The sequence below is a fragment of the Megalobrama amblycephala genome, linkage group LG6, assembly GCF_018812025.1.
Source record: "Megalobrama amblycephala isolate DHTTF-2021 linkage group LG6, ASM1881202v1, whole genome shotgun sequence".
Taxonomy (NCBI): Eukaryota; Metazoa; Chordata; class Actinopteri; order Cypriniformes; family Xenocyprididae; genus Megalobrama; species Megalobrama amblycephala.
The window spans coordinates 10,359,940-10,382,298 of NC_063049.1; the positions used below are offsets into that span (position 1 = coordinate 10,359,940).

At 37.9% G+C, this 22,359-nt stretch overlaps 1 protein-coding gene across 9 annotated transcripts in view; it reads right to left on the reverse strand.

Annotated features, from left to right (window-relative positions):
• kalrna (kalirin RhoGEF kinase a) overlaps nt 1-22,359 on the reverse strand; it is a 320,600-nt gene that overhangs the window by 19,208 nt on the left and 279,033 nt on the right. For 6 of the 9 annotated variants that reach the window (XM_048192910.1, XM_048192909.1, XM_048192914.1 and 3 more), the window contains 16 exons: nt 20,274-20,539; nt 18,627-18,770; nt 16,624-16,719; nt 14,433-14,548; nt 13,505-13,571; nt 13,018-13,121; nt 12,869-12,938; nt 12,699-12,785; nt 10,450-10,542; nt 10,308-10,358; nt 10,048-10,125; nt 8,641-8,826; nt 6,976-7,147; nt 6,664-6,884; nt 4,041-4,297; nt 57-192 (listed from right to left, as the gene is read on the reverse strand). In XM_048192910.1, coding sequence (XP_048048867.1) covers nt 57-192; nt 4,041-4,297; nt 6,664-6,884; nt 6,976-7,147; nt 8,641-8,826; nt 10,048-10,125; nt 10,308-10,358; nt 10,450-10,542; nt 12,699-12,785; nt 12,869-12,938; nt 13,018-13,121; nt 13,505-13,571; nt 14,433-14,548; nt 16,624-16,719; nt 18,627-18,770; nt 20,274-20,539 — 2,144 coding nt within the window. Of the gene's footprint in view, nt 1-56; nt 193-3,279; nt 3,653-4,040; nt 4,298-6,663; nt 6,885-6,975; nt 7,148-8,640; nt 8,827-10,047; nt 10,126-10,307; nt 10,359-10,449; nt 10,543-12,698; nt 12,786-12,868; nt 12,939-13,017; nt 13,122-13,504; nt 13,572-14,432; nt 14,549-16,623; nt 16,720-18,626; nt 18,771-20,273; nt 20,540-22,359 lie in introns of those variants that run through there. The other 3 variants (XM_048192911.1, XM_048192915.1, XM_048192913.1) reach the window with 3 other exon arrangements.

A 22,359-nucleotide genomic window follows, 5' to 3' on the forward strand; every position in this document is an offset into this window, starting at 1 on the left:
AGGATGCAGCCCACACACACACACACACACACACACCTCCTCATCCTCCTACTCACTTTCTCAGTGACCTTGCTGCTGAGAATTTCCTTTGGCTTACGCAGTCCATTCTCAACTTTTATGTCACTTTTGAGTGGCGCACTGTCCTTCTCTGCACGCTTGCGAGCACGAAGCGTGTTCCACGAGAGAGATTTCCTGTTGTGTCAAAACATCAAGTTGTCAAACCCAAAAACGCTGGTTGAAATGCAAATCTAACAGCGAGGAAAAGCAAATTAAAGTGCTTCAGGGGAAAATTATTTCAGGAGGGAAAAAGAGAAGTCCAAAAAAAGAAACAGCAAACAGCAATATACTGAGTATTGTTAACCTATTTTTATCATCATCCAGTTCCATTTATAGATGCCTCAAAAAGTATTTTGACACCCAAGTACAGCATTCAGACGTGCTTAAGTGTGCTTGAATTAGTGTGTTTTCTTAAGTGTGCCCAAATATTAATTACACCAGTATAATCTTAGTACTCAGAGAAAATCAGATTTTGCATTATACCTAAATACGTAGTTCAAATGTTTAGGGTCAGAAATATATATATTAATATTTATATAATCGCATCTAACATAAAAGTTTGTGTTACCATAAATGTGTGTGTGTATATATGTATGTATACGAATGCATGTTTGTGTGACTAATATATATATATATATATATATATATATAGTCACATTATGAAATAAAAGTTTTTCTCCAAAACACATTGGCCACAATTATTGGCACCCCTTTTATTGAATACTTTTTGCAACCTCCTTTTGCCAAGATAACAGCTCTGAGTCTTCTTCTATAATGCCTGATGAGTTTGGAGAACACCTGACAAGAGATAAGAGATCATTCCTTCATGCAGAATCTCTACAGATCCTTCAGATTCCAGCTCCATGATGGTGCTTCTTCTCTTCAGTTCACTCCACTCATTTTCTTTAGGGTTCAGGTCAGAGGACTGAGATGGCCATGGCAGAAGCTTCATTTTGTGCTCAGTGACACATTTTTGTGTTTTTTTTTTTAATGTTTATTTTGGATCATTGCCCTGATGGAAGATCCACGGCCCATTATAGGATTTCTAGCAGAAGCAGTCAGGTTTTGATTTTTTATCTGTTGGTATTTGATAGAATCCATGATACCATGTATCTGAATAAGATGTCCAGGACCACCAGCAGAAAAATAGGCCCACAACATTAAAGATCCAGTAGTAAATTTAACCGTGGGCATGGGGAACTTTTTATCCATGTGTGTACCAAACCCATCTGGTGGGTTTGCTGCCAAAAAGCTATTTTTTAGGTTCATCTGACCTTAGAAGCCAGTCCCATTTGAAGTTCCAGTCGTTTCTGACAACTGAATATGCTGGAGATTGATTCTGGATGAGAGCAGAGGATTTTTCTTGAAACCTTCCTGAACAACTTGTGGGGATGTAGGTGCTCTTTGATCATTTTTTTTAGGCTTTCTGAGACTCAAGACTCAACTAATCTCTGCAATTCTCCAGCTGTGATCCTTGGAGAGTCTTTGTCCACTCAAACTTTCCTCCTCAGTGTGCATTAGGATGATTTAGACACACGTCCTCATCCAGGCAGATTTGTAACATCTTTAGTTGATTGGAACTTCTTAATTATTGCCCTGATGGTGGAAATGGGGATTTTCAATGCTTCAGCTATTTTCTTACAGCCACTTTCTATTTTGTGAAGCTCAACAATCTTTTGCTGCACATCAGAACTATATTCTTTGGTTGTACTCATTGTGATGAATGATTAAGGGAATTTGGCCTTTGTGTTTCCTCATGTTTATATTCCTGTGGAACAGGACGTCATGACTGGACAGTTTCATGTTCATTATCACCCTGGTGTGCAAAAAAAATGTAATGAATGGGAATATACTTCAGAGATATTTTACTCATAAAAAATTCTAGGGGTGCCAATAATTGTGGCCAATGTATTTTGGAGAAAAACATTTATTTCATAATGTGATTTTTCTCCCACTTTCAATTATTTTCCTTCAATGAAAGGTTTGATTTTTTTTGCTAATTTTATGAATTAAAGATCAAAAGGATAAACAATGCAGATTTATTTTTAGTCATCTTTGATCATATTTACCAAGGGTGCCAATAATTCTGACCACCACTGTGTGTGTATATATATATATATATATATATATATATATATATATATATATATATATATATATATATATATATATATAATATAAATACACACACACATATTATGTAAACAAACATTTATGGTAGATGCGATATGTTAGATGTGATTAATTGATTTGACACCACAATGTTCACATTTTAGATTAGGGTCCAACTCTCACTATTCACTACTAACTATGACTTTTGCTTTAATAAACTCCTAATTTACCGCTTATTAATAGTTAGTAAGGTAGTTGTTAAGTTTAAGTGTTGGGTAGGATTAAGGGATGTAGAATATGGTCATGTTGAATAAGTCATTAATATGTGCATCATAAGTACTAATAAACAGCCAATATCCTAGTAATATGCATGCTAATAAGCAACTAGTTAATAGTGAGAATTGGACCCTAAACTAAAGTGTTAACAGATATTTATAATGTTATAAAGTCTTTTTTTAACTTTCTATTTATCAAAAAATCCTGAAAAAGTTTTCAATGTTGATAAAAATAAAGTGTTTCTTGAGCAGTAAATCAGCATATTATAATAATTTTAAAAGGATCATGTGACACTGAAGACTGGAGTAATGATGCTGAAAATTCAGCTTTACCATCAAAGGAATAAATTACATTTTACAATATATTCAAATAGAAACAGTTCATTTAAATGGTAATAATATTTCTCAATATTAGTGTTTTGTACTGTAATTCTGATCAAATAAATGCAGCCTTCATGAGCACAAGAGACTTCTTCTTTTAAAAACATTAAAAAAAAAATAATAATAATAAATTGGAGTGGTATAAATCTACATCCTCACAGCATGGTGGACACATGGTTTGTGTGAGAACAGCAATCATTCATATTATTCACAGCACATACTGATTCACACACAAACCTTTACTGTCAAGGACCAGAGAGGTTAGTACAAAAGCAAAATAAGTGTTCTACACACTACATTATGAAATAAAACAAATGAAAGACATAATAAAAATAAGATGCACCACTTCAACACTGCAAACACAATGAAGGATTTCTTAAAATGTACTATTAGCATTCACTTGCCACTGTTATTTTATATTAAAAAGGAAAATAAAACAAACAGTCTACTTGACTAAGTTGTTAAGTCATGCGCATGTCAAAATTTTATTTTACATATTTAAAATAATACATTTCAAATTATTAGTTACACTACAACATTGCAACTGTAGTTCTATTGCACAAACCTGACTTCATTAATAAAGGTTCACTTAAATAGTGCAAAAGGCTTTTTACAGGAATGTGCTACAAACAGTAAACAGACCAACAGTATTTACAGTAAATAGCCAACATGTGATCCTGTAGAAGAAAACAAACAAAAAAAGAGTCTATACAAAAATACAATTAAAACAAATACACGATCTATAAAAAATTGCCATAGACAACAGTATATGTTCTCCGTCAGGAGAAACAGGCCAAATCCTTCAGAAGGCCTTCACTTTTTTTTTCCTTTTCACACACACAAAAAGAAAAAGAAAAATTATATCAACACAAAACAAAGAAACAATAAAAATGGTGTTAGCAACTGAAATAAGTGTCCAGACGTGTCCATTTCCACACTGATGTAAGACTGTTCGCAAATCCTCAGTCTACAAAATAACAACAATGTGGCTTGGCTAAAGTCCTTTCAACATTTATCTGTTCGTTTTTTTTTTTTTTTACTTTTAGCCCAGAAAAAAAGCTCAAGAAGAAAATCAAAACTTCCTGTGCAAAAGGGTCCGAAACATCCGGGTTAGTTCCAACAGAATGGGGTGGGGGGAGTGTTCAAAAACGGGCGTGCAGTTTAAAAAAAAAAAAAATCCAATCATAGCTCCAGTTAGTATTGACTGACACTTACTTGATGTTTGAGTCAGCAGTAGTGTCTATGAGGGGTTTAGTGAGGGGGCCCAGGATGTGTCCCGGCACCCAGCCCTCCGCAGCTGGTGATTGGCTGTTAGCGGGTCGGTACACCAGGTACATGTTCTGCTGGTTAGTGGCCAGTATCTGCACCGTCTCACCCTGCGTGACACAGATCTCGTTCTCTTTCAGTGCGTTATAGTCCTGAGTCACCATCAAAGAGGACGATGATCCGTTACAGCCCACACCATCAAACTGCTGTAAGAAAAAAACACATCCACGAATGCGGCATACAGTAAACCAAACCTTAAAGGAACACTCCTCTTTTTTGAAAATAGGCTCATTTTCCAACTCCCATAGAGTTAAACAGTTGAGTTTTACCATTTTTGAATTCATTCAGCCGATCTCCGGGTCTGGCGGTACCACTTTTAGCATAGCTTAGCATAGTTCATTGAATCTGATTAGACCATTAGCATCTCACTCAAAAATGACCAAAGAGTTTCGATATTTTTCTATTTAAAACTTGACTCTTCTGTAGTTACATCGTGTACTAAGACCGATGGAAAATTAAAAGTTGAAAAAAATTTCTAGGCCGATATGGCTAGGAACTATACTCTCATTCCGGCGTAATAATCAAGGAACTTTGCTGTTGTACCATGGGTGCAGCAGACGCTATTACACAGTGCCTGTGACCCCCTGCTTGCACAGGGAGCGTGCCTTGCAACCATGGAGACATTTGTGAGAGGCGCTGCATAATATCAAGTTCAATATCAAAGTTCCTTGATTATTACGCCAGAATGAGAGTTGCAATAGAAAATTGCAACTTTTAATTTTCCATCGGTCTTAGTACACGATGTTACTACAGAAGAGTCAAGTTTTAAATAGAAAAATATCGAAACTCTTTGGTCATTTTTGAGCGAGATGCTAATGGTCTAATCAGATTCGATGAACTATGCTAAGCTATGCTAAAAGTGGTACCGCCAGACCCGGTTTCTAAACACTGGAGAGCATTGAGTGTGTCAGATGAATACTCAAACTATGAATACTCATAGTTTTAGCTTAATATCCCTGATCCTCTGTCCAATAATTTCACTTTAACCTCTATGAGGTGTGAAAGTCTAATTTGACAGTAAGTGGGGTCGTAGTGCGTCACAATACGGAATAAAAGATCTGTTGCTACTTCCATTTCATTGCGACTTTAAAAATCTTTTTGACATCACTTATGTGCTAATGGGAATGTGTACAATGGAGGCTTCTTTCAGAGGACAAATGTCCTATCAAGTAAGCTGTCAAAATGGGCCAGTGGACTGTGACAGTTCCTCAGCGTCATTTTGGAATATGTGAATTAACTACAGGCAGGGTAGACGCTCTTGTGTACTTTATCAATTAATTGCCATCCACAAATCATGGATGAGTAAGGCAAATATTCTTGTACAGACACTAGATCATTCAAGTAGAGATTTGTGTTTCACAACAAATGCAAAGTTTAAAAACTACCATAAATTATGAAATGGTTTTAGTAGAGCTGGGACAATCAGCGAATATCGATTTGCGTTACAAAGAATCTGGAGTGATTCTGATATTTTCAGATGGATCGCGACTCTCTTTAATCGATTCTGAGCTTAGTTTTTAACAGCAGATGGCACTACTATAGACCTTATGCGCTAGAGAAACAAGCGCGCTGCCATCTTTCTAATATTGTCTTTGAACTTCTGTACATTTCTATGGCATCGCTGTCAAAGAATAATTAGCTGGTGAAGTGGATTTACCTGTTGTAGAGTTAATGAAAGTTATCATGAGCATTGTTATGTTTAAAGCAGACTAAACATTTGTCTTAACAAATGTTAGTAGACCGGGAAGATTTCAAAATGAGCAGGTCATTCATAAATACATAAGATCGCTGTGGAAATACAAACCGGAAGTCAAAAGACAACGAGCGCAGCGCTGAAAAGGGGCGGAGCTACATAAGGTCTATACGTGCTTTAGAAACACCCGTTAGAAAGTGAAATGAAAGTGCGGACTCAGAAGTAGACCGTAAGGGTTTAGGGTGCATTTTGGGACAGGGCCTTACATGACTCGCACAAGGGATGTCCAGCAGTCTTCTTCGTGAGCGTTTAAGAGTGTGCGGTTAAAAACTAGCCTAGAGCGCCATCTGCTGTTAAAACTAAGCTCAGAATCGATTAGAGAGAGAAAATTTCAGGATTGATCCAGATCCATATCGAGAATCAATGTATTGTCCCAGCCCTAGTTTTTAGGAATAAATAATTGAAACCAATTACATGAGGAGGGGGACCAAAATAACATTCAAAAGGTAATTAGGTTTTTGTGTTTTGTTACTGTGAAAGTGACTGTACGAACTCTGATGGACTATTTAATAGAATGTTTAAAATCAAGTGATAATACAGTGTATTTGATTCCAAAAGCAGCTGGAAAACATCACCACTCTGAGATGTCTACAATATGTTAGAGTGAGTTGCAGCAAAAGTTTTCTCAGCTTTTGGGCACATGATGGACAGTCATTTTCGCAACCAATCGCACTAATCAATGGGTTCACAGTGTTCTCTGAGCCACTATAAACTCTAGCATGCACATGTTTAATGTTAGCAGAGGTGCCGTGTCCTCACCCTGTGGTATCTGTCCGAGTCATAGCATGGACCACCGTTGGAGGTAGATAGCTTTAACGGGGTGGAGCTCCGTCCAGACAGAGTGGGTTTTTCTGCTCCGAGTGACGCAGTGGAGCTGGGCCTGCTGTTGGACTGACCCATTCGCCCACTGCTGGAGGAGTTTCGGGTCAGAGATTGAGAGCCGCTGCGCTCCTTCTGATACTCAATGGGTGACTGTAGAGCTGTAGATAGATAGATGCACCAATGCTTTCAATAGCTCAACAAGAGGAGAGTTTAACAGCACGTTTAAGATTCACATGGATGTTTTCTTACCTGACAAGAAGTTGCTCTGTAAGTCTAGTAGATCGGTGATATGCTGAACCCAGACCTGTTTAATGTCCGTGTTTGCCGCTTGCAGGGTGAAACGTTCGGATGACCCACGACACGACAGCACAAACTTACACGGATCGTTTTCAACATGCTCTTCCAGACCGAGGAAGCTCACCTGTGCGCACACACACACACACGTGTTAGTATCAGCTTCAGCCAAGTAACCAGCGTTGTGATTTTCAGAACTCACAAACAGTAAAGCCCAAAGTATAATTAAGTTTTGACGCAAATGCTTAGCACATGCATACAGCCAAATGCACTACCTCCATTTGATATCATGTGTGAACACAGGCACTTAGCACATGCATACTACAAAGTTTCATCCTTGTTCAGTGTCTGCGCTATGATGATCAATAAAAATGTCTTTGTACTTGTTTAAACTACAGTTGTGGGTATGTCTTAGGGTCCCCGATATACTCACAACAAGTATAAGAAGAACAAGTTCTTTTTTGTTCTTCGCTTAGGTGTAAAAAGTAGTCTGAAATACCATTGCAGCTGTATACTGTTAGCAAACATCTAGGGCCGTATTCATAAAACATCTTAAGGCTAAAAGTAGCTCCTAACTTGCCGTTTTAGTAGAAACTCTTAAAAATAATGGGCGTGTCAGTCCTAATTTAAGCTTTAAGTGTATTTCACATACTCTATAAGCATTTTAGCGCTAAAACTAGCTCCTAAGTCTGTGAAACTTATTATATATATAATAAGCGTATTTGGTGTGCTGTCCAAGGGGATCGAGGGCTCCGAGCTTGGAATTTAGCCCAAACCCAAAGTTCTCCCTCGTATCCCCAGCCAAGAGTGAGTAGCAGGGTGGCGGAGGTTTGCAGAAAACTGTTGAAGTAACTATCGGTGAGTTGGCTCTCGTCTGTGTATATATTCCTCCTCTCTAACTGATTAGATAGACTGTTTGAATGCGTTTCTCCTAAACTTTGTTTATAAAACATCATTTGTCACTTGAATTCTGCAATCTCTTGAGATGCAGACATCCAAGAGGTGGACAATTAACTGTATATACTAGTTTAATTAGGGACACTTTGCCTATTTAAAACCTTTATGGCAACAATGGTAACATTTTTTTTTGACTATGGCCAATTTTAAAACCTTTATTTGAATATGGCAACATTTTTATTAAAATTATTTATTTGAATATAGCAATATTTGTATTATTTTAATGTGGAAACATGAAACCTCATTCTACAATATTTCTATGATTAAATCGCTGACTCCTCCCAATCAGCCAATCACTGTGTGTTTACTCCATAGCAACGAGGTCAACCCCGCCATTACTCTTAGCTTAAGACTTCAGTCTATTCCTTAGTAAAATTTAGTCTCAGCAGCTTTGTGAATAGGTTTTAGGAGAAAACTCTTAGCTAAGAACTTTTACTGCTATTTAGGAGAACTCTTAGTGGTAAGATAAAATGTTTTGTGAATATGGCCCCTGCACTACTGGGAGCGGTGTTTAGGTGAAAATGTAATTATGTTCTGCATGCATTCCTCTCAATATCAAAATAAATGTTGCTATCTTCTGCAGTTTGTTGTTACTGTTGTTCCATCTTATCTTAACTTTGGGCAACAATGAACAAACTCAATGAATAACAGTGATGCAGTTACCTTGATGCTCTTTTTAAACTGGTATCCTGGCGTGGACGAGCCTTTTCGTAAGAGCTCGCTGAAGATGACGATCTGTTCAAACAGGAAGACCCTGCGCTCTTTACTGCGGGACAGAACACCAGAATCCTGCTCCGTCACAAAAAACGTCTCCTGCTGCAAGAGCTTCCCCTGACTCGTCAACTTCCCCTGAAGTGCACAAACATACAAACTCATCAGTCTGAGATCGTTTGTGTTTCAATGAACTCACTTCTCTTGATATATTCAAGTGAACATTAACAGATGCCACAAATTGTGGAGGACTTTTAGTTTGTGTTAATTTGTGTTGCTAGGGGTTAAAGTTTACCCCAGAGACCTGCACTGCACACCTGGAGTGTGTATAAAGCCCGGGACACACTGAGCTGATGGTCTACCGTCGGGCAACGTCGGGCCGTTTTTAAGCTTAGCTTTTTTCGGTGTGTTCTGCACTGGTTTTTTTTTGTGCCGATTCAGCAAGTTGGTCAGAGAGAGAACTCTGATTGACTGTTCAGCTTAGTAAATGAGTCAGTGCATGAGAATAAAAGTGAAAATGAAGAAAGTGAGTAAAGAAGATGGTACAGAAAGAAGGCTGTTATAATTTTACGTCATCTTACCTGAGCATTTGAATGCGCAAATATTTTCATAATAATATGAGCCGACTAGAATGAAGAAAGTGATCCACATGATTGATATTCAAAATGGTAAGCTAGCGCTGCTTTGTTTTTGGTTTGTATATCTGCAATCCTAGTTTTGTTTTTTCTTTTTGAATGATGAAAATAGACTGCTGATACCTGCAGATATAGATAGATATTTACTTACACGCAGGCAGAGTGCACATGCTAGTTGACAGTCGCCAGTAGTCTTTTTGGTGTGTTCAAGCGCAGCTTTTTGGCTGAGACGCAGCCGACGGAGCAACAACATAGTCAGCTTTCGTCACCGCTAGTTCTTTGACGTCAGCTTGGTGTGTCCCGGACTTTAGGCTGGGCAAGGCTTAACCCTCCCCTGCCTTCTGATTACTTTTCAGAGTGAGAAGCTGCCTATAACTGCTGGTCTAGGATCAGTTTTCTCCATAATATTTCGGCATGCTCGCGGATCCTCTCATTATAACAAATGATGCGTAGAGACAATGTAAATAAATGATTCATTGTGCAGTGTAGACAGCTGCATTGATTATAAGGGAACTTTGTGAGATTGCGATGAACTGAGATGCATGCTCTTTGCACGTCATAACAAATCATGCATGCAGAAGCCTATGCTTGCTTTTCTGTTAAAAATGATCAGGTTTTTGAATGTAGACGATTTAATAACAAATACAAATGACAAATCTTTTCAATAAACTTCGTTGTTTGATGAAATTTCAGAATGAGCAAAGTGAGGCTGTTTTCAAAATACCTCATATCCCTGCAGTCTTCCCAGATTCATCATGTCATTGCACAGCTTGGGCACCTGGGACATCAGGTCTACCGCTTTCTGTGAAGAGAAAACCAACAAAAACCTGTATGACCTTTGGGAATGAATCAAAACTGCTTCAACTTTTCGAATATCAATTTCTTTCTTTCTTATTTATTTTTTTACAAAAATCTAAAATGCAATCAGCTCATTTTTTGATTGACCATTTTTTCTAAAAAGACAAGTGAGCACTTTATTTTTACCTCTATATGCTGACAATCCAACCCCGCCTTCATGCTGTACTTCAAGAAGTCCTTAAGCAATAAAATAAATTGTACATTAATAAAACATTGTTATTTATTACTGGTATCAATTGCAGCATCAAAGACGTCTTTTCTACTGTACCTTTAATAAAAGTTGGTATTTAGTAATTCTCTGAATGGGTTTAATGAGAAAATCACTGATGCCTAGTCTTGAGTTGACGTCTTGCTGAATCCCCTGTGAGCCAAAACAGACACATGAATATAAAAAACTTGTGACGATTAATTGTTTATTCTTTCTTTTAGAAGTGATTTTCACAGATTGCTGCAGAAATGAGTCCAAAACCCAGAAAAAAGTTGGCAGTTTTTGATCTTTTGGTTGCATCATCCCAAAGTCAGTGAGTTTTTGGAACGGGTTTTTGGTAAATGCTTGAAATAAGGTCTGTAGTTAACACAGATTTGAAATATATCAGTAACATCCCACTCATGTTTATATGTCTTGAAAAAGGCAGAGGTTGAAAAACTTCAGAGGTCGTCAGGGACATTAAAGGGTTGGTTCACTCAAAAATCTAATTTCTGTCATTAATTAAATACTCACCCTCGTGTTGTTCTAAACCTTCTTTCATCTTCGGAACAAAAATTGAGATATTTTTGATGAAATCCCAGAGTTTTTTTTAAAAATCCCCATAGAAAGCAACGTAATTACCATCATTCAAGGTCCAGAAATGTATTAAAGACATTGTTAAAATAGTCCATGTAACTACAGAGGTTCAACCTTAATTTTCTGTGTGCAAAAACAAAAAAATAATGACTTTATTCAACAATTTCTTCTCTACCCTGTCAGTCTCGTATGCAGCTGACGCAGTGCAGGCTTCCGTGTTTACGTCTGAACGGCATCTCAGTATTGGCCGACGCTGTTCACATGAGCACCACAATGTATGCGTGTGATGCTGACGCAGGAGCCGGCCAATAATGAGTCGGCGTTCAGACGTAAACACGAAAGCTCTGCACTGCGTTCACTACATCAACTGTGTACGAGATTGACAGGATAGAGAAGAAATTGTTGAATAAAGTTGCTATATTCGTTTTGCTTTTGCACACAAAAAGTATTCTCGTCACTTAATAACATTAAGGTTGAACCACTGTAGTCACATGGACTATTTTAACGATCTATTCACTACTTTTCTGGACCTTGAATGACGGTAATTACATTACTTTCTATGGAGGATAAAAAAAAACACCTTAGATTTCATCAAAAATATCTTCATTTGTGTTCCGAAGATGAATGAAGGTCTTACGGGTTTGAAACGACATGAGGGTGAGTGATTAATAAATTTTAATTTTTGGGTGAATTAACCCTTTAAATGCCATCAAGACGAAGAAGAAAACTCTAGTCTACTACACACTAGTCCACTTTTACAGCCTCATTGTGTTTGTACGCTCTTTTTCTCACTCAAAATTTCCAAATTGTTTTAATGAAAATAAATTTCAGAAGCTTAGTCTTGATGTGGCGTTGAAGTCATGTGGCCATGGTGTAGTTAGTTTATAACCCGACTTTAGCTTTTTACTTCTGCCGATTATATTTAGGCTTCAGAATTCATAAAGTTGTTAATTTGTAAAAATGATCTTGATGAACAAAACATGCAAGTATTATAAACCTTTGTTGGTCATATTTTCTGCCATAATCCATAGGCCAATAGAAAAATGCTATTGGCTTTTTTGGCAAGGGAGCCAGGGTGATACTGCCTTCACGTGTTATCTGAAATTTCCTATTTCCCAATTCTGAAGTCATGATTACGAGATTGTCGGGTTCAAGTGCTTTGTTGTTGAAAAGAATAGGAATCACAGAGGTTTATGCTTTCTCATTTTTTAGGGAAATTTTATTAAAACCAAAATGTATTGAAGATATTTAATTTTGAATAAAAGGTAGTATCCCATTCTTTAACAACCACATAAACATTCACCACACTATCAAGATAGTCAGTTTGCTGATAATTCTGGAATTTCATTCAAATACAGGCTATTTTTGCTGTGTATATAGAACATAAACTACGCTTCAAATGGTTATTAATATATACGTAAATATGCACTACTTTAACAACAAGATAAGGAGATGTAGCTGTTGTGGAGAAAACTAATAAAGAATAGCAGTAACAGCAGGAATTGTTCTCCCCTCCGCCATATTTAAAGTTTATGGCATGCCCAACTCGGAAACTCTGGTATCCAAAATTATCTCAAAGTTTCCCAGTAGTAAATATGACATGAGAGGGAGTTCATGTCCAATTTCCGACTATAAAACTCGTATTTACAATAATTCTGATAGCATGTGAAGGCAGTACAACTTTCAGGCTGGGCTACAAAAATATGCCACCCCTGCAGTAAAGTGTGTCTTACCTCGAAGTATGAATCGTATTCTGCAACGATGAATTCAGATTTGGGTTTGTTCTGACAGTAAACCACATACATGTGCAGCCTTCTCTCCTACACACAGAAACAGAAAGCACTTCATGAGCAATGCCTTTACACTGTTAAAGCATCAGACCTGATGTCAATCACATACTTACATGTTTACTGAACAGCTCAGGCAGTTTTTCTTGATCTTCAAGACATTTTTCCAGTTCACCAACAAAAAAACTACAGCCAGCGATAGAAACACAGAATTAGTGTCATTTTAGTAACTGTCCAATAAGAGAAGCTTATGTGTGAGACTTACTCTTTGTGCCAGTCGTAGATTTGGTGAATGTTTCCAAAGACAATCTTATCTTTTCCTTTCATATTATCTGGAACTCCTTTCTCCTCTATTCTCTTCATAAACCCCTTCAGAAAATAATTTCATATACATATGAGTCATCACCCAAAACAAACAAAGTTGATAAAAGCAATAAAAGCAACAGTAATGCACATGTCTGTCTACAGCGGCTGTAAATGATGATAAATGAACGCTTGGATGATTGCACATCCACTCGAGTAAATACTGAAACACTGATGATGTAATGAAAATGCAAATGAGTAATGACAAATGAGGAATATGCAAATGGATTTTGATATATTCCGACATAACAAAGTCAAATGAAGAAGGATAAAGGACACTAGAGTGCTTTAAGATGATATTTTCATGCTAAAGCCAAAATATGCCTTTAGTCACAGCACTGTATTATGATGTCTGTATGTATACTGTCAGGATATTAAGTTGTTCTTACCTCAACCACAATACCCAAGTCTTTCACGTAGTCTTTTTCTGTCTGAATTAATTCATTCAGAACAAACCTACAACAGAACAAACATAAAATAGTTATTAAAGATTTTTGAACAGTCACAAAACATCTATAAAATATGTGTCGAGTTAAGGCACATCACATTTCCCTTTTAAGGGTGTTGGAGAATGAATGAGGAAAATACTAATAAAATGAATTTTACGAATAACTGCCTTTTACCAGGTATGTATAACCAGATTTTTTTTTTGTCTCATAAAAACCACTCACAGTTGTTAAAAATATATTTTGGCAATATTTTTTGTACTGGTAATAGTTTGATTGATTCTTTCATACATTAATTCATTTTTTGTTTTAAATGACCCTTCGCCGGGGGTTTGATTAACAGGCAATCTAACCAATCATAACGGCGAATCCGTCTTGGGAGTTAGTAGATTAACATCGGTGGCCTTGAACTTGAAAAATGGTGTGTACTGACGTCTTTCCGTGTTTGAAACAACATTCCTTCTGATGTTCATACATGTTTTTTTGATGCTATAAATGAACTAGTAGTAAGAGATGATCGGTTCATGAGCAGCTTGAACTGAGGTGCTACAGCGATCTGTCACGACACATTAAAGAGCCACAAAATGGTATTTACGGTTTAATTAAAAAAAAAAAATACAAAATTTGAAATGAGACTTTGTTTCATATTAAAAGTAACCTGCTCTGTCTTGTCTGTAGACGTGTTGTCAGTGTATGTAGGACTGAAAATATAGTAAATCCCACTAATCCCACTTCTAAATTATAAGTGTGAAATTGACTAGTCCCCAAAATCAACAAGTGATTTGATCACTATGACCTGGAATCAAACCTGTAATGTTTGTAGATTTACTCATAGAACAACCTAAATAAGTGTAGAGTGTGTGTCTCTTACATTCGTCCACGCAGTGCTTTGGCTTTCTGCTCCAGCTCAGGGTTTCTGGGTGGCACGGGGCTTTGCTCTGCTGGGTTTACTGAGCTGAATCCTGGGTATGACCCTGGTTCCAGCGTCTAGAGAAATAGAGACGAGACAAACAGAAATACAAGAGACTCCAGTCAGTTTGACAGTCTGTATTTGGAAGTGCCAGGCCTGATGTGAGAGAACAAACAACAGCAATCGAATGGTTTATGCGCGACACGGCCCTAAACTTAATCACCATCAGAGCTGCTCAAGAGATTCAGAGAGGAGAAAAGAGTCACTCCAGGCCACAGAGTGAGCCATGATATCCAGAACTTTGGCAAGTTTGGAAGGCTTTTATTACTTCATTACCACAAAAGGCTATGCAAGTTATGACAGTTAAGGATGAATACAATGCAAATGAATGCATATGCTTGTGAACTAATAAAGGAAGCACATAGGCCTAAATCAAAGCTGTTTACTTTCAGAATTCATGTCTTATTGCAGGGGTTTTTAAACTTATCCTGAAGGGTTCCCGACACCGTATATTTCGTATGTCTCCCTTAAGGCAAGCTCACACTACATGACTTTTGACTGGATTGTCCTGTAGCAGACAGATTACCGAGGTCTGCGACAAAACCCCAGATCACGGCTGTGACGAGCAGGGCGGGCGAGAGCCGTGAGGGAACGGCGCGAGGCCGGTGGCGCGAGTGATAATGAGCATCACCTGCGAGGCGCGCCGGCCTCGAGTCTCTCACGGAGGAGCTCCGGAGGCATAAAAGGAGGAGCGACGACCGTGAAGGACGAGAGAGGACCAGGCCTGGACTTTATGTTATGTTTTATTATGTTTGTGTGGCCAGCAGACGTCCGCGAGGGTCTGCCGGCATTACTTTCGTTTTGTTCTTTGTTTATTTCTAATTAAAGTTTTGGTTCAACGTTCGCCGGTTCCCGCCTCCTTCTTCCCACATCTACTAACCACGTTACAACAGCTAAATCGGTGCTCGCTGTGGTCGCCAATGCTTCACAAACGATTCATAACGCTCCGGCCATATTTCGTTTTTTTGGAGCTCCAAAAATATTCTCGTCGCTTTATAATATTAATATTGAACCACTGTACTCACATGAACTGATTTAAATATGTTTTTAATACATTAATGGATCTTGAGAGAGGAAATGTCATTGCTGGCAACAGAGGCCTCACTGAGATTTCAACAAAAATATCTTAATTTGTGTTCCGAAGATGAACAAAGGTCTTACGGGTGTGGAACGGCATGAGGGTGAGTAATTAAATGATATTATTTTTATTTTTTGGGTGAACTAACCCTTTAACTTGTAGCATACTGAACTCAGAATAGATATGCTACTAACATATCTAAAGCAACAAAACTGTGGAAAAATGTGATCTATTCACGCCGTATCGTAATTACTGTAACTACGAGATTCTGGCTCATAAAAAGCGTTCACATCCTCGTAGAGCTCGTAATTACAGCTTGTAAGCTGGGAGTTTTCAGAAAGCTCCCACATGTACCACGTGGTCGCTGTAGATTCATTTAGGCGTTGATAGTGGTGCCATGGAAACACATAGTTCCCAGTCCTAGGACGTGAACAGCTCCGAATATAACATCATGTGTTATCATCTCAAGATTCCGGTAAATACGAGGTGGCGTGAGCGCAGCATAATTATCTCATGGCCTAACATGTGATCCAATCAAACCCTAGTGTGATTTCTCAGCACACCTGTTTCAGAATCCGTCAGAAAATAGGGACATTTTCTACATACAGCAGCTTTAATGGGAACTGAATCTTTGAGTGGATCAAGCTGATTGCCAATGACAGAAACATGCTCTTAAACACAATGACAGCACTACACAGCACACATTAACATGTTGACATTCAACACAAATCCTAGCAGGTCGTTTGTCTACACCTACAGTATAAACGAGGTCAAGTGTACAGAAATATTAAAACAATAAACAGAGTCACACAGAACAAGACACAGCACATTCACATTTTATTGGTGCATGTGAGACTAATGCAGATGATCTCAGTAGTGTAATAGATGATCAAGGGTTAGTGATTGTCTTAGAGCGAGAGGAAACATAAAGGAAAATAGGAAAACCAGGAGGTTAGCCAATCAAATCATCCTGCTTGTGCCAGGAGAGGAAATCGGGTTCAGTGGCACACTTACCATCTTAGTTTTGACCAGTTTTTCTATAGCACTGACAAGCTCAGCAGCGCTGGGGACGTCAGCCGAGCTCTGCCGTGAAGCCAGCAGCACAGACGACTACATGACAGCAGCAGGAGGACAGGAGGAGAGAGACATTAGCAGGAGGAAAGAACGCACAGGCAGAACAGAACAGGAAGTGCTCAGGATGCCCAGTTTATCAAGCTTTGGTTTGGGGAGAAGAGAAGCAAAGGCCGTGCCAATCTCACACCTGTCAAGAACATGCCAAACATTTCACCTCCAGAATCAAAAGGAAAAACATCCAGTTATATTTTGCTTAAAGAAAATGGAGCCACATTTATGACCATTGCAATTCTTCCATGGTGACACTATTTTCAGGACAACTAATAATTTCTTCCCAAATGCTCATTAATGTAACAGGTAAAAAGATGTTATGTATATGATTTATTGTACACACAAAAGTTTGGAGTCTGTAAGATTGTTTGTTTTTGAAAGAAATCTCTTATGAGGCTGAATTTATTTGATCAAAGATACAGTAAAATACAGTAATATTGTGAAATATTCTTACAATTTAAAGTAGCTGTTTTCTATTTGAATATATTTTAAAATATTATTTATTCCTGTGATCAAAGCTGAATTTTCAGCATCATTACTCCAGTCTTCAGTGTCACATGATCCTTCAGAAATCATTCTAATATGATGATTTGACGCTCAAGAAACAGTTCTTGTTATTATTTTATTATATTACTTATTATTATTATTATTATTACTGTTGAAAACAGTTGTGCTGCCTAATATTTTTGTGGAAACCTTAAAAAAGTACTGGATAATAGTAAAGAGAATCTAATAATAATAATAATAATAATAATAATAATAAAACAATGGTCCTAAAACAGTCTTCAATTTCTGTATGAAAAACATTTTTCCTTTTGATTTTAAGGGGAAATAAGGCTTGAACATGTTATTTGTGAGATTCACCGTCAGCCAGCTATGGGTCGTAAACACATTACTACTGCAGTGGCAAGGCACAGTGTGTAAAAGAGCCAGAATTGACTTGAACAATAAAAGTTTCACAACTACATAATTTAAGCTTCGTTGCAACAATAGGGTGGATTTGTGGTTAGCTGACTGAAACAGGGAGCCTCCACCCAAGCGGTTATGGGCGATGCTGACATCAGGGAGGAAAAACAGTGTTAGTATAGCCACTGTGTGTGTGTGTGTATGTGAGTGTGAGGGAGGCAGGTGGAGATAGTTATGAACACATGATGAGTGACACAGTATTTAATGAATCTACTGCCACGTTAAAGGGATAGTTCACCCATAGATGAAAATTCTGTCATCATTTACTCACCCTCATGTCATTCTAAAGCTGTAAGACTTTCGTTCATCTTCAAAACCCAAATGAAGATATTTTAATGAAATCTGAGATCGTTCTGTCCTTACGTTCACAGTTCATGCAATTACCACTATGACGTTTCAAAAAGTTCATAAAGACTGGAAAATTAATCTATTAATTAATCAATTATCAATAGAAGCTCAAGCACGCTTGCTTGACACGTGAGAACCAATGAGGTTTGTTCTCACGCATCAAGCAAGTACGATTGAGCTTCGCTGAGTTCGTTAAGTATGCTGATCAGAATGTTTCTATGTGAATAAAAGCCTAAATTCAGTCTGTTCATCATATAAAGCAATCAAATCTCTTCAGCAAATTTGGACTGAACCTCTTAATTCACATGGATTAGGTTTACAATCTCTTTATGAACTTTTTGAAGCTTCAAAGTGGTAGTTATGTAGCTGTCAATGGAGGGACAGAAATCGCTCAGATTTCTTTTAAAATATCTTCAGTTGTGTTTCGAAAAAGAAAAAGTCTTACGAGTTTGGAACGACATGCCTGTGCGTAACTGATGATTTTTTTTTTTTTTTTTTCATTTTTGGGTGAAATAACCCTTTAATAACCTATGACATCACTTTCTCAAAGCTCCTCCCCCTCTTTTCTGTCTTTGTACCTTCTCTTCCTGAGCAGAGGGGTCTTTGATGATCTCCATTGGAGGAGGGAGGGGAGTGTGTGACTCGTCCTCAGGCTCTTCCTCCCCTCCACTGTGCATTCCTGATGAAGATTTGGAGAGTGTTCCCTCTTCTTTACGCACTCTCTGAAAAAAAAAAAAAAAAAAAAACAAGTCATTAAGCACATTCACAGTGCATGTGAAAATGACATAAGTTCTCATACACACCCCAGTTAAATTCTGTACATCCCCTTGTGGAAAATGTAGTGTGCTTAAATCTATTTAATGTGCACTTGTAGTGTACTTCAAATCTTAAAAGTATATTTTTTTGAAAACTGCACTGCATAATATTAATGGAATAAAAGGCATGTTATTTTACATTACATAGATTTTGCTTTATGTATATTGAACGCTGGTGTCATATTACTGAAATTTTATAAAAACAATAAACGACACAAGACAATGAATTACAGCGAAATTAACACCTAACAAAATGGCTACAAAAATGTTTAACTCTGACGAAACCACCGTAATGCACAGCCTCAAGAACTTCATTGCTTTGTTATTGGGCTCTATTGCACTAGTTTAACTGCTCTGAAATTATTGTTGAAGAATTTGCTGTTGCTCTGGAAGACAGCAGATATGGTTAATATGGGCCATTGTGGTGGGGTTCACATACCCTGCTTCAGACATACAGAGGCCCTTTTGTACCAGCACATTATATGGCACACAGCTTTAAAAAGTCAGGCTAATCATCACCCTCCGATCTGAACGGCTGCTGCCGGGGCCATAGCAGCCCTTTAATACGCCATTTATACAGCACACAGAACAAGAGGGCTACTTTTCTCTGTGCGGCCACAGTTGCGTAAAAAAAAAATCGTGATGGAGAATGAAGGAGGGGTTATTAAACACTCTGACGTAAAACTGCTGTCTGCCGTCACCACATGCTGTTAGACAAGATGTAAAATATCATCAATAAACCTTGTTTTGGGGAATTCTTATAAAAATAAGAACATATTCTGAAAATAAAGAAATGTACACAAATTATGGATTTAGCTCAGTCTGTCCTACCTTCACTGATAAAAAGTCTTGATTTATGTAATAGCCGTCACCATGTTTTTGATTGTGCTTAAATAATGAATAACTGTGTAGCTAAATGCAATTAAAATGTTAATTCTATTGTGTTCTACTAAAAGACTTTTTGAAAAAGTGCAAGTATTTCCTGCTGAAAAAGGGAATTGATATGAGTGGGGCTTGCACCTTTATGAACTATAAAATTGTTAAACCTAGAAAAAATCATGGGGTCTTTAATGCTGAATTAATGTAACAACTCATGCAAAACAACAAAATGGCGAAAAAGGATAAGAGAAATATTCTGGTCTGACCATGTGAGAACTAAAGGACAAAAAACACAGTACAAAGCACCACTGTATTTCAGAGAGTGATTACCATCATGGTTTTTGGACATATACCATGATAATATATCAAAATATTGTTTGACATAACTTGGAATACCATGGTATAAAAATATGGTAATCATTTTAGATCATAGTATTACTATTTCATTCAATCAGATGGCTCTAAGTTTTTCCTCAATGAAGTATAAAAAAACCCTAATAATTAACAGTAAGTTGAAAAAAAGTACAATACCTCTTCCAGGGTGTCATCCTGTTGTTCGGGTGGCCCCAGATCAATGCTCTTGCGTCCATCACGTTTTTGCTTCTGTTTGCTAGGAATCTTCTTAATGTTGCTGCCATGACTGAGGCGCCGGACAGGGCTGGTCAACCATTTCTTCAGTGTATTCCCAGAGCGCTTGGGTCCAGGGGAGCTACTCTGCAGGGAGTTCAGGGATGGCTGTGGCTGCAGTGTGGCCACGGACTCCGTCTTGCCTTCAGGACCGCTAACTGCATAGTTTTCTGTAGAATGAAGAGTGGAGAGAAGGGTGAATGAATGTAAAGATCATGACCGGTGATGATCAGACCTAAAATAATTTTTAAGGAATATTCCAGGTTAAAACATCTTTAAGGTTAGGTGTGTAATTTCGGCATCACTGGCATCACTAAATGGAATTGCAGAAATACTAGTTGGGGAAAATAGGACTTTCAAACACTCATCACCCGGTCAGAAAAACAGACGGTCCCAACTCCCAACCCAACCTCACACCTCTGGTTGACCCATTGGGATACTTAAACAAACAGAACAAAACCACAGCGTTGACACTTTTCAGGGAACTTACACAATATGGACAGCATCTGTGGCATGCTGATGATTACCACAGACAATATTCCACAGACTTTCCCCTCAGGAAAAAAACCAAAAACATTTACTGTCATGAACTTACAATGGAAGTCTAACAGACAAGGGATTCACATGAGTTCTTTAGTAAACATGTTTATTGTTTGAGTTGTTAGTCCTTTTGTGACGGAACTATTTTTCTAGGTGGGGGAACTTCTGCTTATGCATTACTGATGTAAGTTGGTCATATGTCATCAACACATCACTCCTTACTGAAAGTTTCTTCACCACATTTAATCAGGCTTGGGTATCCCCACCCCAAGAATGGAAAATTGGTCTCCTCCCATTTTCATAAAAAAATAGTAATAATAATAATAAAAAAACTTTAACAAGTTTTGTTCAATCAGGTCTCATATTTCATCTCACAGAAAAAATGCTCAACAATTAATAAGGCTTCAAAAAAAGACATTGAATGGAGACACATGATCCATAACTGAAGCTCTGTTGCTGGAGAGAGCTGCAACAGATCATCCAAATCATCAGTTCTCAATCTCCTAGCCTTCAGATACTTCTGAGTATCATCCTGACCCTTGGCTGCTTGGAAGCTTCACTCCACTGGTTTTGAGCCCTACCTGTAGATCCTCCTCTTCTCTCCTATCTTGGAGCGAAGGGGTGTTTAAATTACATCAACTTTTCAGAGGTGTGCCTCAGGGTTCAGTGTTTGGCCCTCTTCTCTTCTTATACACAGCAACCCTGCAATCCAGTTTATATTTCTTATTTTTTTTTGGTAATCAAAAGCATGCCACAGATGCTGTCCACAGAGCTTAAGTTGTATCTGGACTGTTCCATTCATGGTCACTAACATGTTCAGTGAGTAAAATAGGACAGGTTAATCTGTTTAAAGGAGAAAATTGTTATCAAATCAAACACCAGCTCAACATTACTGACCAACTCCTGTTAACTGGAAACCAAATATCACAATTCACTGGAAATAACGCCACACACACAAACAGGTTTATTGTAGTCAGCCGGATCCGGGCCGTATCCAGATCAGATGGAGGACCTGCGCCTAGACACGACAACAACGCATCCCTGAAATGTCAGCTATATTGTGTCAACTATCCCCTGTGAAGGCCTCATAGATATGACAGCCAGTGGCACAGATCCTCAACAAAACCGTTTTCCATACCGGCGTGATGAATCCGATCTTCAACCAGATGGAACTGGATTAAATATTTTGACTGTTCCAATCCCAATCTGACTTATGACCCATAACGCTGCCTGAATCACAATTATGCACTGTTTGTTGTTGGTCAGAAGAGAACTGGCACCCTGTTTTCTCCCAAGTTTTTTTTTTTCCCTCTGGCTTGCTTGGTTGGGGACAGTTGACATTCAACAAATATTTGATCTGCCTGCACTGACACTTTTCTATGCGAACTGAATTGACGATGACATCACTGTTTTCTCCAGAACTGCTGAATAAATAAATGAACTAAATTAA